The following is a 13,525-nucleotide window of genomic DNA, read 5'->3' on the forward strand; positions in this document are numbered from 1 at the left end:
GTACTATATAAATACATAAAATACGGAGCAGGAGAAAAGTACAAATGTGCCAATATGCATATTTGGCATATTTGTTTTAGTATGATTTATGATTTGTCTGAGCATGAAAGGGGACTCCACTAATATTTGAGCAGGTATACACTGAGACTGGCCCAGGCAAACCAGGCTGAATAGCAATCCTAGATTTCAACACAGATCTTCAATAAACTTTAATTCAAATTTTGTTTAAGCAATGTTCAGATCTCTGAAAGGGTTTCCTTTTAGTCTGACCCAATCAGTTAATATAGTTTCTGCCTCTTGTGGAATCTCATCAATTAAACATAATTTATGTGACTAACTTCATCAAAATAAATAAAAATAATACATCTGTTCTAAATGCATCACAACTTTCAATTCCTATATGCATTCACCTTTCTTTTGAAAGAGTTCTAAACTGAATCCAGTAGTGCATCATGTCACATGATAAGCATCTTTTTTTTAAATCACTGAAATAAGAAATATATTTAGTCAATAATTCAAGTGTAATTAGAATAGTTTTAAATAACTAGTTTTTAAAATATCTTTATTTTATTTTATTTTTATGTGGTGCTAAGGATCGTGCCCCATGCATGCTAGGCGAGCATTCTACAACTGGGCCACAACCCCAGCCCCTTAAATAACTGGTTTATAGTATAAAAGTTCAAGGTTATAAAGCACCTTTTGTTATTAAATAATGGTCTTTTCCTTATGTCCTGCCTGATTCAACTGTAAAAAGAACTATATTTTTCTCTAGATATTCTGAAAAGAAAGATCATACCAAGCTAGAAGCATTTCTTAGTAGAAAGATTTTAGTTAAATCAGGAAATTCAGCATCTCTCCCTGGCATCACTTCTCATTGGCCATTTCACTGGGGATCAGGATAGTGCTATTTTCCAGGACCTTCCTTCCTCTCTAGAGAAAGAGAACTTAAGCCTTGTCCTTGGAAACAAAGAAGGCCTTGCCCCTAGAAGCACTACGTTTCCTAAGTTACCAAGTCAGGATCAAGAGTCCAAGGGGTTGGTGTTGGCAAAGCTTAAACTCTGAAGTGACCATCCACACAGCAGGAAAGGGTGGGACTGTACTCACAGTCAGGATGTTCATATGGCAACCAGTGGTGTTTGGTATTCTGGAATTCAAAGTGGGAGTTACGCTGCTGGCACTGCTGCGCTCTGAAGTCCTCAAAGTGTTTTTGGCATTCTTCTGTATTACAAAGCTGATACTCAAAATTAACACCAGGACAATCCTGACCACCATTGATGGGCCTAAAGAAAAGACAACATTTCAAAAGGCCGTTTGGCTTCTGTCCAACTTGAGGCTTGCAGACACAGGGCTTAAGGGCAGAAAGCCAGAACTTCCAAGATGCCAGCACAAAGTGGATGAACTCATACTTTCTAATTCCAGTCCCTTCCCAAAGCACCCTTCTCTCCCTGCTACAGGGTAAAACACCCCAAAACTCAAATCAGTTTTTTAAGCAGTATATTTCAAATGCTGGGCAAAAGTATATTGAAGAAACTGAAAGCATATATATGGATACAAGAAAGTTTTATTGTCTTCCATGTATAAAACATGTGGCTGTAACTCAAACTTTTATCATGGCTCTCTGTCTCCATCTCCTCTTATGTAAAATGAAAAAGTAATACTATCTTCCACAGAACAAAGTTGTCAGGATTAAATAAGATAACATATTTAAAGCACCTAAACTAGACTCTGGCTCATAGCAAACCCTAGCTGTTTTTATTATTGGCATTTTGGTTGTTTTTGTTTCTTTTCCTACACGACCATCATTTCTTCCCAAGCACACAGGCATGTGGCACCTGATAGTCTTTATCAAAGACATGCTCAAAGATATCCTGCGGCCAGAAATAAAAAGAGGGAGCTGCCTAGATGCTAAATTGTAGACCAAGAAGAATATAATATTCAATAATTACATTATTCTTTTTCTTTAGAAAATAAAGTTTGCTGAGCATACAATAGGGACTCGGGATAAACTTTTAGTCTGAGTGAATTAATGAATACCTTCCCCCTAATAGTTCCTTTGGCTGTCCCTCACCATCTTTCTATTGCCTTACTCTGAAGCAACTACACCTACCCATGGTGAACGAGTCCTTAATATTCTCAAACATCAATTTCTTTAAAAATCTCTAATCTTCATTCCATCTCCTCATCTTCATCCTTGACTACTCTCCATAAGACTGATAAATGACCACTATCCAAAAGTGATACTGGATTAGGAACTATGAACAATTTGTTTTTATGTCCTATATTTTTCATTCACTTCATGAAACAGAATATTAATCACATGACAGCATTTTCTAGTTTATTCAAAAATAACAAGAATTATACGGATTATACTTACATGGGATTATTGCACTGGCGGGTTCGGAAACGAACACCAGTTCCACATGTCCGCGAACAGGAGCCAAATTTTGTCCATGATCCCCAATTACCGTCTTGTTTTTGTTGATTAGCATTCTTCCACATGCAATGACCCTTATAGCACCACTTAGGAAGATGATAAAAGGCAATTATGAAAATCATGCAGACACTGAAGCTGAAGTTATTCAAGAACCCCTATTTGAAGATTTTTCTTTCTTTCTTTCTTTTTTCTTCCATGTGGAGATGCCTTTAAGATATCCAAAAGCCATTACACCATCCCAAGATACCCTAACAGAGGGGAACTTAGACTTGAATTTTTTAAGTATAAAGTTAAAATGAAAACTAATACAACATCCATCCAGACAAGTTTTTAAATGATATATTCACTAGTGACTATCAGGCACCAATAATTTTCTGGGCACCTACCTTGCCCAGTTGATACTATTCCACCCTCTATCTCTTGCTACCTACCATCATCTCAAGGTATGAAAATATACATCTGGACTTAAAAAATAAATAACATAACATACCCAAAATCATGATATTTGGCTTTCAAGGCACTTTTTTCTTTTTCTTTCTTTCTTTCTTTCTTTCTTTTTTTTTTTTTTTTTTTTTTTGGTATCAGTGATTGAACCCAGGGGTGCTAATCACTAAGCCACATCCCCAGATCCTTCTATTTTGAGGCAAAGTCTCACTCAAGTTGCTTAGGGCCTCACTAAGCTGCTAAGGCTGGCCTTGAATTTGCTATCCTCCTGCCTCAGCTTCTGGAGTCACTGGGATTACAGGCATGCACCACCATATCCTGCTCCACTTTCAAATCACTTTGAATAAATAAACAATAAAATTTTAGACTTTTATAAGTAAACTTTATAAAATTTTAATTCACAAATTGTTCTGAAAGAAATACAGGTGATATAAATAAATGAGGAAAAGTAAGGCCCAGAATGTTCATGAGTAGTGGAAAGTCATCTGACCAAGAAGCAAACAGTGGGTCTACTAAAACTCTCATACCAGAGCACCATGCATATGGTGCCCAGAGTACAGAAGATGGTCAAAGGGCATTACTTTCCTTTACAACATTTTCATCTGCTTTTTCATACTATATACAATAAGAGTCTGTCTAAACCAAACTTTTGTAAATTTAATTACAACACAGTTATATTTAGAGGAGTTGGATGTTGAGAGTTGATTAAATAATAGTTTTAATAAAACAAAAAAATTAATTAACTCACTATTGCTCTTGATTTTAGTCAAAAGTCTGTGATAATGAATTTTTCCAAAGCCAAATACTATAGATAATGTTATTTGGCACCATGCCTAACATAATGCAGGTATCTGTAATGATGGGTTTTATTATTATGCATGATTCTCATCACAAGTACAGTTTATACACATCTGAAGTTAACCTTTTAAAAGAACTCAAAGCTGTGTTAATCTTCTTTGCCAGCTTTTGGTCCTGTCTACAATCTCTTATTTCTAAACTAGTCAGAGCTCTTCAACTTGAGTTTTTAACATGCCTTTATTTTGGGATCTCTGCCCTTATGAGTAGCATAGCTTGGTCTGCCGCCAGTATCTGAGCATTCAATCCTGGCTACACAATTTGAGATTTAAAACCTCTGGGCATCTTTCCCCAAGGAGCGAGGCCAAATCTTCTGTATAAATTCACATTACTTTATTTCTGGGCAACTTTCACAAGGAATGGGATGCCAGCAAGTAAATCAAATCCCACTAGCAGGGGGCCAGAGATGCTGCAGAGCTGTTTCCTCCCATTCTATCTGTAGTAGGCTGAATGGTAGTCTCAAAGATGACAGATTCTAGTCCCTGGACTTGTAAATGTGAACTAATTTGGAAAAAGGGTCTTTGCAAATGTGATTAAATTAAGGATCTCATTTGGGGAGATTATTCTGCATTACTCAGTGGGTCCCAAATGCCATTACTTATAACACAGGGGGGCAAGGGGAGATTTCACACAGAAGCAGAGACTGCAGGAGTAGTGAGCCACAAATCAGGAATGTGGATGGAAACAGGAAGCTGGAAGAGGCAAGGGACAGATTCTCCCTTGGAGCTTTTGGAGGGAGTATGACCCTGCCCACCCCCTCATTTAAGTTCAGTGAAGCTGATTTTGGATTTCTGGCATTCAGAACTCTCAGAAAATAGATTTCTGGTGTTTTAAGTAACCAAGCGTAGGGCAATTTATTATAGCAGTCACAGGAAACCAGCACATTATCATACTGTATGTTATGGCTTAGATATTAGGTGCCCCCATTGTATAAGACAATTCAAGAAAGTTTTGAAGTGAAATGAGAGTTTTAATCTAATCAATGCATTAATCCATTGGTATGGATTAACTGGGTGGTAACTCTAGGCAAGCTAGGCTGTAGCTGGAGGAGGCGGGTCAATGGGCGGGCTTTTGGTGTATATCCTTGGTGAGAGAAGAAGGCTCCCTCGGCTTCCTAGTTCCATGTCCTGGGACACTTTGTTCCACCACACTCTTTTGCCATGGTGTTCTGCCTTACCTTGGGCCCAGAGCAATGGAGTTGGCCATCTATGGACTGAGACCTCTGAAACCAGGAGCCCTAAATAAACTTTTCCTCCTCTAAGTTGTTCTTGTCATGTCTGCTGGTCACAGCAGTGAAAAAGCTGACTAAAACATTGCATTTCCATAACAAAACATCAGGTACTATGGTTTCCATGAAAATGACAGCACAGCTATGTTTGTCATTTGCTAGACTTAAAAATTACCACTCAACATATCATAAATCTGCATTATATAGATAGATATACTCACTTTTCCAGCAGCACATTCAGTCCCATCAAGTGGGGGTCCCTTTTTAGTCTTACAAAAGTAGGGGTTATCAGGATGGCTGCACCAGAGCTGTTTACACGGGTCAAAGGTTCGGAACTGGAATAGAGAATCAAACTCAGTGCTAAGTCTCAGATGGCAACATAGACACCAATGAAATGTTCTACAGTTTCTTCATGTCACGTCTTTTGTATTTCTTAATTTTAAGTCACGTAGTGCGACATGTTAAGAAAAACACTGCACAAGAATTCCAAGTAGAGAATACTTTTATTTTGCTTTTCTAAAATAGCAATGATAAACAATGATTTATTTGGGATTCTCTGCTAGACTTTTAGTTTTTCTGAATGTCATTTATACTTTCTGATTCTTCAAACAGACAATTTTGGAATTTTAAAATGTGTTAGTAATTGTGCACATTTCAAATATGAAATCTTATTATAACCATTTGGCAGTTCTCAAGCTATCAAAATGCCTTCTCTTTATTCCTGTAGTTATGAACTAGTTACAGATACTTGTGTACATTCTTTGCTCATCTCTTCATTTTTCTCTTTAAATGTAACTATTTTACTATATTTTTTATAGAGTTTTAAAAATTTTTACATAGATTTTATATCTATTCCCTATCCTGCTAATTACCCACATACAGCCTTGTGGTCATAGATTTTTTTTTTTAATCCTTGATTACTTAATGCAGAAATTGTACTTTTACATGACATTGAGCCAAAGGTTTAGAATTCTAAGGTCTAAAACATTAATGGAGGTAAGTAGAAGCTCACGATGTATTATTTATAGACAGGCTAAATGGCTGTATATGAAATATTCCAAACAGCAAATCAATTTTTTTCATTACCCAAAATACATTTTTTCTTGCTCTGTTTATTCCAACATAAAAAAGGCTTTCATTCAGTATGGAGATTCCTCAGAAAACTTGGAATGGAACCACTATTTGACCCAGCTAATCCTACTCCTTTGTTTATACCCAAAGGATTTAAAATCAGCATTCTACAGTGACGCAGCCACATCAATGTTTATAGCAGTTCAACTCACAATAGCAAAACTATGGAACCAACCTAGATGTCCTTCAGCAGATGAATGGATAAAGATGTGGCATAAACACACAATGGAATATTATTCAGCCTTAAAGAAATTATGTCATTTTCGTGGTAAATGGATGGAACTGGAGAATATCATGACAAGTGAAATAAGCCAAACCCCAAAAAACAAAGACTGAATGTTTTCTCTAATAAGTGGATGCTGATCCATAATGGGGGTGGGGTGGAGAAAAGGACTGTGGATTGTGCAGAGGAGAGTGAGGGAAGGGGGAGAGGGTATGGGGATGAGAAGGACAGTAGAATTAAACAGACATTATGACCCTGTATACATGTATGATTACACTATCAGTGTGACTCTGCACCATGTTCAGCCAGAGGAAGGAGAAGTTGTGCTCCATTTGTACACAATGTGTCAAAGTGCATTCTACTGTCATGTATAAATTAAAAATTAAAAAAAGGATTTCCCTTTTTTTTCTTTCCTTAAATGAACTACTAAAGATCAAGCATGGTCTGATGAAACATACCCCTAAACTGAACAGTTATGCAGAGAAGACAGGTTGTAAAGGATTCCACTGTGTATTTACTATATACCTGTATTGTGCTAAACATTTTAATTACATCATCAAATTTAATCTCACTTCAACCCTATGAGACAAATACTGTCATTATCTACATTTTACACATAAGGAAACTAAGCCAGAGGGATTAAATAATATGCCCAAGGTAAGACGTTGAGTAAGTTCAGAACTAGAAACCGACTCATCCAGTCTTCCTATGACACCCATATCCTGATGCCCATGCTATACCAATGGAGTTTCATGTAATAGAACACCATAACCCTTCCCTGTGGTCACTAACACAGAATACAGGCTGTCAAGACAAATAAGAGCCATGTATCTAAGGCTTATGAGTCATCTATGGAGGTCAAATATACTAAGGAGGAAAAGAACATAAAGATTTAGAGCCTGAGAACCTTGGTTCAAAGTTCAGCTCCCTTATTTCCCAGATGTGTGTCTTGAGCAAGTTGCTTAACTTCTGTAGGTCTTGGCTCTTCCTTCTGTAGAAGTATATCAACTCCCTTCTAGTCTTTGGCAAGGATTAAGTAAGGCAGTATACTTAAAATATTTGATTTTACCATCTAACAATATAGCAAGCACAAGGTAACTGGTAGAGATTCTTAGACTTGCACCAGTGAGTTTGTAAAGTTCACCAAAAAGAGCTACATGAATAGATTTCAAGATGCAAAAACTAAATTAACTATGGGTAACATACCGCAGTGCACATTTTGTAACCAACACCAAAATCAAAACGGCATTGCTCATCCATAGAGTAATTTATTCCAGGAAGTTCTGGGAGTTTGGGCCAATCATGTTCAAAAGGGTCATCAAGGAGACAATCATAGGAGCTGCAGGAAGGAAAATGTTACAGGTAGTTAAAACTTCATTTAAAACCATATCCTAATGGGAACATGGTTTCCATGTTCTTAGCTTATATACTATAGAATTTCATCAGGTCATAGAGAAAATTCACAAAGACATACACTTTCAAGTTTCTGGCTTCAGTTCCATTTAGAAGAAGAGCCTTCATTCTTATTCATCGCAGCAAGGTAAGCCAACCACTACTTAGCCTTATTCATGTCACTAACTGAGCCTCCACATGGTGTGGCAGGGCAGTTTTTAATACCTACACTATAGAGTACAGATTATGTAATATATACAGGAATCACAACCATTCTCTTCCAATCCTCAACTCAACTTGTCCATTTGCTGAAGATTCTATAAAGACTTTAGTAATAGAAAATCATAATGCACTTAAGTTCTAGTCTTATGGCTGAAAAATTGTGATTACATTATGCAATCATCATGGCAAAGGCTCTGAATCATAAGAAAATGTTGATTACTGACAACAATATGCATTTACTGGGAATTTTGATATGATCAAGGTCCTAAGAGTCAATTTCATATTTGGAGGTTTACAGCATAAATGCTCTTATGACATGAAGCAGGACACATACTGGATGTATCTTTTCAATTCTTGACCACTGCATCGGGACCAGTGGTAACGATGAAATGCCGCTTGTACTAAGGGAGCCATTACACTGCCCATAGCAGTTTCGTCCCCACACCTGTTGCCTTGTCCATCATGCTCCATTCCCAACCTAGAACACAAAGGAGATCTCATGGGTAAGAGTCAATGGGGTTATGGCTTTTGTTTATCTTTTTGTTTGTTTGTTTTGACAATAAGTACTGGGAAAGATGTATTTTATAAGTCAACATGGCTCCCTCGTGGAAGCCATAGGCAGTGAAATTGAGAGCAATCTGACAAAAATGCCTCTCTTATTCCATGGCTATGAAAAGTTCAGGAGTGCCTCTTCAAGACAGAGTCACTCATTGAGTTTCAGTGCATGACCTCCCCCCTAGTTTCAGCGCCTCACACTTGGCAAGGGATGAGAATTGCATGCTGGCATGTATTCTGCCCCAAAGTGTGAACAATACTGAGAGAAGCAAAGAAAAGATCTTTTTTTTTTTTTTTCTTTATAGCTGTCAACAGTGACTTACACATGGCCAGTTTCATGGGCTACTACAAAAGCAGATGAAAAACCATCCTCATGATTCAGGGTACAACTTCTCACTGGATGACACATGCCCGTGACTGGAGCATATCCTGTAGAGAATAACAATTACTTTTATTTTCATTTTATGAGAAAACCCATTAAGAATTACTACTGGACCTTTGCCTAGGGGGAAAAAAATAAAAAAAGCTTTTCAGCAAACAGGGGCAGCATTATTTCCCAGCTAGCAGTATGTGCCACATTCTCTTGGGAAAACCACAGGTAATGGTCTCTAAAAAGATTCATTGGGTCTGTATTCTCTCCTTTCATAAGAACAACAACAACAACAACAAAATTGCCTGGGGTTACCATTCTGTTCTGCCCACCAGTTAAGCCTTGTCTTTCTGTTTTAGTAAATGGTCCTTCCTATCATGGTACTGATGAAGGGAGCCAGAAATTCCATCAATGTTGAAAAGAAAATCATCAGTCTGCTTTTTCCAAAGTCCGCATCAGAATTTATTAGATAAATGGAAGCTGACTTTGGAAGAAAGCTCTTTGGCAGCAGTCATTTCTCATGGCATCTCTTTTCTCATTCCAAACAGTCAGTGGACATCACACTGCATTTTACAGCATCCTCTCCATACCCCAAATGCACAACCATTATTTTAAAGGCAAGCATAATTTATCATGGTATTTAAGCAGCATCTAACATTGTGAATTCCAAAGAAGTCACTGAAAGCAATAGAAAGAAAATGCATACTTGGCTGATGCATGGTGGAAAGTGGTGATGGAGAGCTGAACATTTGAACAGACTGCCCAAATGAGGATTACTCTTGAAAAGTCATGCCCTTAAGTTTTCCTTCTATATATCAATGGCAATACCTTGCATTCCAGCAGGTCCAAAGTCTTGTCTGGTTAAGAAAATTGCATGATCATGGTGCTCAGGGTGGTTGGGATCAGATTTTTGTTGTTGGTAAGCCCAGCGACACACATTCTCTAAGCTCCTGTATGGGTTTCCCCTTTCTATGAGACTGATGGACTAAGAGAAACAGCATGTTAAAGACACATATAACATTTTCCCAAAGGCTTTCTATAATAACTTTTTCTAAAGTTGAAACTGGGATTATAATACTTAAGAAACAATTTAATGTTATTTGGGGCTTTAGATACCTGCATTGGTTGGGAATTCTAAATGCCCAGGAAAGATATCTTGATGATAATCAATACTACCTGTGTTAAAGTTAATGGAGTCCATTTATGGGAATGTCTGATACTGGGATTTGCTATTGTGAGCAAACTCAATATTAATCATTTGGGTAAGAATTTCAGAAGTCCAAAATATTTCCTGGCTCTGTTTAGATTTTAAATTTCATAGATATTAAGAACAAAAATATTGGAAAAGATTCTGCCAGGAAGCTTTTCCCCAGAGATATGAAAGTAAAAAATCTTAATTAAAATTTTTGTGATTTTTTTTGAGGGGGTCGGGAATTAATCAATGTGCAGGAAGAATAGAAGTTCTTCCATAAGCTGTCAAGTCTGGTAAAATCTTCGTTTATGGGAGGAAAGTCAAATTATATTAACCTCACACTAAAAACAACAGTTATTTGGAATGTTACCACTATCGCTTTATGGTCAAGAGTTAAAAGTTCAGGGGGAAAAGGGCCCATCATTCAAGAACCTGGGCGCTGCACTCCCAGACTGTTTCTGGATGGAATAAGAAACTGAAATTGAAACCCCAAATAAGTCCCTACTTGGCTGACAGACTGAGAGTTTTGTTAAATTTCAGCAAATGTTATTATCAGTGTTTACATTCTTAATAGAATTAGCTAGATTTGTTATATGCTGATCACATATTTCTCCGAACAAATGACTTAACAACCAACAGAAGGCTATTAACATTTCCAGCTGGAATTAACTTGTATTCCTCAGTAGCAACACAAAGTAGGTCAGGTTTATGCAAGAAACAAAAGGTCATAACCCACTTGAATCTAATGTATGAAATATGATATGTCAAGAGCTTTGTAATGTTGTGAACAACCAATAAAAAAAAAGAAAAAAAAAGAATATAAGCAATAATAAGTGTTAGTGAGGATGTCGGTAAAAGGCACACTCATACATTGCTGGTAGGACTGTAAATTGGTGCAACCAATCTGGAAAGCAATATGGAGAGTCCTTAGAAAACTTGGAATGGAACCACCTTTTGACCCAGCTATCCCACTCCTCAGTCTATACCCTAAAGACTTGAAAACAGCATACTACAGTGACACAGACACTTCAGTGTTCATAGCAGCACAATTCACAATTGTTTAACTGTGGAAGCAACCTAGATGCCCTTCAATAAATGAATGGATAAAGAAACTGTGATATATATACACAATGGAATATTTCTCAGCATTGAAAGAGCATAAAATTATGACATTTTCAGGTAAATGGATGGAGTTGGATAATATCATGCTAAGCAAAAATAAGCCAATCTCAAAAAATCCAGGGGCCGAATGTTTTCTCTGATAAGTGGATGCTAATTCATATGGAGGGACATGGGATGAGTGGAGGAACTTTGGAAGTGTCAAAGGAGAGGGAGAGAGGGGGCAAGGGGTAATAAAAATGATGGAATGAGATGGATACCATTACCCTGGGTAATTGTATGATTGCACAAATGGTGTGACTCTACTTCATACACAACCAGAGAAGTGAAAAATTCTGTTCCATTTGTGTACAATGAATCGAAGAGCTTTGTACTGTCATGTATAATTGATTAGAACTAATAAATAAATAAAAGAGAAAAAAAAGAAACAAAAGGTCAGTGACACCCTATCATCAGACAAAGATAAGAGAATTCTAAATATATAATTAAATGCAAATATGTGTGCTTTTCCTGTTTCCTAAATGCACAAATTCAACAATATTTCATAACTGGGAAGATTAATTATGGGAGAGATACATGGAATTTTAAACATCCAAAAAATTGAAAGGTGGTTGCTTCCTGTATGTTTCCTTGTCAAAGGGAAACACTTTTAAAATCTATTTTATTATTTTCAAGGACAGAGACATATCTAGTGTCATTTTAAAGCCAGTTAAAGTCAGTTATCTTATATGAAATGCCTACATGTACATTTTGACCCAATTTTTTGTTTTCAAAGGATTAAAACTCTTTTAAATAAAAAATATTACTATATTTCACTTTTAAGTAGAAAGATAGAAGTATTAAATATTGTTTTAACAAGACAAGAAGATACAGATTTCTATCTTTTTCATTCATTGATATATTCAAACAGCTAGAAAAGTGCCACATAGTAGAAACTCAACAGAGACATTTTGAATGACTATATGAATCACAAACTTGATGATAAACAAAGCTAAGAAAATTCTCTTTTGCTTAATGGTATCCATTCATTCCACCTACAGTCATGCCTAAATTCAAGATAAATATCCACATCTCTGTTAGACAGAAGTAGAAAAGCAAAGGGTAGCCACATAAAAATCTGCATTTTCTGCTCAGATTTGGAGATCTCTACTCATTGTGGCAGTTTCTCCTCCTCAGTTTGGGCAAACAGGCATTCCCATGAGACTGGTCTAGATTAACTATGGGAGAGGGATATGTTATTTTAAACATCACTAACATTGCCAAGTTAGTTGAAACTGCAACAATTTAGTTTTCCTTTTGCTAATCCAGTCCCTACTGTTCACAGTCCACAATATTTTAAGATATTTTACCTTTGCATAGCCCAGCATTATCATGCGTACCAGGGCCACATTCATGTGTACTCCAAGGGACTCATCATGGTAAATTTCATTCACCTAGAAACAAAGCAGAAAATTGTCAAAAGAAAAACAACACAAAGGACAACATGAGATGTGCAACATTTAAGGGACCAACCACGTAAGTCATGACAAGTACTCAAGTCAAATAACTTTTTTTTTTTTTTTATTTAGTTTAAGCTGAATTCTGAAATGAAGTAGTTTAGTTTTGGAACATTCCTCAGACATGTGAATTATTGATTTTTTTTAAACTCCACAGCAATATGAACATAGAAAATGTACTCACAGTGGGCTTCATGAAGCTCATATAGTGGGCTAACTGGGTCAAATAGTGGTTCCATTCCTATAGTTTTTGAGGAATTTCCATACTGCTTTCCAGAGTGGTTGTACCAATATACAGTCCCACCAGCAATATATGAGTGAATCTTTTTCCTCACTAACATTTATTGTTACTTGTATTCTTGATAATTGCCATTCTGACTAGAGTGAGATGAAATCTCAGTGTAGTTTTAGTTTGCATTTATCTAATTGTTAGAGATGTTGAACAGGATGTAAAATCACATAGTACAGTAACAAAGCCACACCAATGTTTCTAGCAGCTCAATTCACAATAGCTAAGCTATGGAACCAACCTAGATGCACTTCAACAGATGAATGGATAAAGAATATGTGGTTTATGTACACAATAGAGTATTATTCAGTCATATAAAAGAAGGACTTTATGACATTTGCCGGTAAATGGATGGATCTGGAGACTATCAGGCTATGTGATATAAGCCAGACCCAAAATGACAAAAGTTGAATATTTTGTCTGATATGTGGAAGCTAATCCACAATAAATGGGGAGTGGGTAGGAATAGAAGTTCAGTGTATTAAAGAAAGGGTGGGTTTGGGCTGGGGTTGTGGCTCACCAACCCCAGTAGAGCGCTCACCTAGCATACAGGAGGCTCTGGGTTCGATCCTTAG

The 13,525-nt window shown here is 36.8% G+C and overlaps 1 protein-coding gene across 7 annotated transcripts in view; it reads right to left on the reverse strand.

Annotated features, from left to right (window-relative positions):
- The window catches only part of Adamts3 (ADAM metallopeptidase with thrombospondin type 1 motif 3), a 223,432-nt gene that overhangs the window by 27,068 nt on the left and 182,839 nt on the right, over positions 1 to 13,525 (reverse strand). For all 7 annotated transcript variants that reach the window (XR_013425814.1, XM_005333257.5, XM_021731648.3 and 4 more), the window contains exons 6-13: positions 12,515 to 12,598; positions 9,683 to 9,839; positions 8,808 to 8,913; positions 8,264 to 8,407; positions 7,522 to 7,654; positions 5,183 to 5,296; positions 2,375 to 2,520; positions 1,105 to 1,280 (exon numbers count right to left, since the gene is read on the reverse strand). Coding sequence is in view for 6 of the 7 variants with exons in the window: in XM_005333257.5 (XP_005333314.2) it covers positions 1,105 to 1,280; positions 2,375 to 2,520; positions 5,183 to 5,296; positions 7,522 to 7,654; positions 8,264 to 8,407; positions 8,808 to 8,913; positions 9,683 to 9,839; positions 12,515 to 12,598 (1,060 nt within the window). In the remaining variant the exon portion in view is untranslated. The remainder of the gene's footprint in view (positions 1 to 1,104; positions 1,281 to 2,374; positions 2,521 to 5,182; positions 5,297 to 7,521; positions 7,655 to 8,263; positions 8,408 to 8,807; positions 8,914 to 9,682; positions 9,840 to 12,514; positions 12,599 to 13,525) is intronic.

This window comes from Ictidomys tridecemlineatus, chromosome 9 (assembly GCF_052094955.1).
Source record: "Ictidomys tridecemlineatus isolate mIctTri1 chromosome 9, mIctTri1.hap1, whole genome shotgun sequence".
Classification (NCBI taxonomy): domain Eukaryota; kingdom Metazoa; phylum Chordata; class Mammalia; order Rodentia; family Sciuridae; genus Ictidomys; species Ictidomys tridecemlineatus.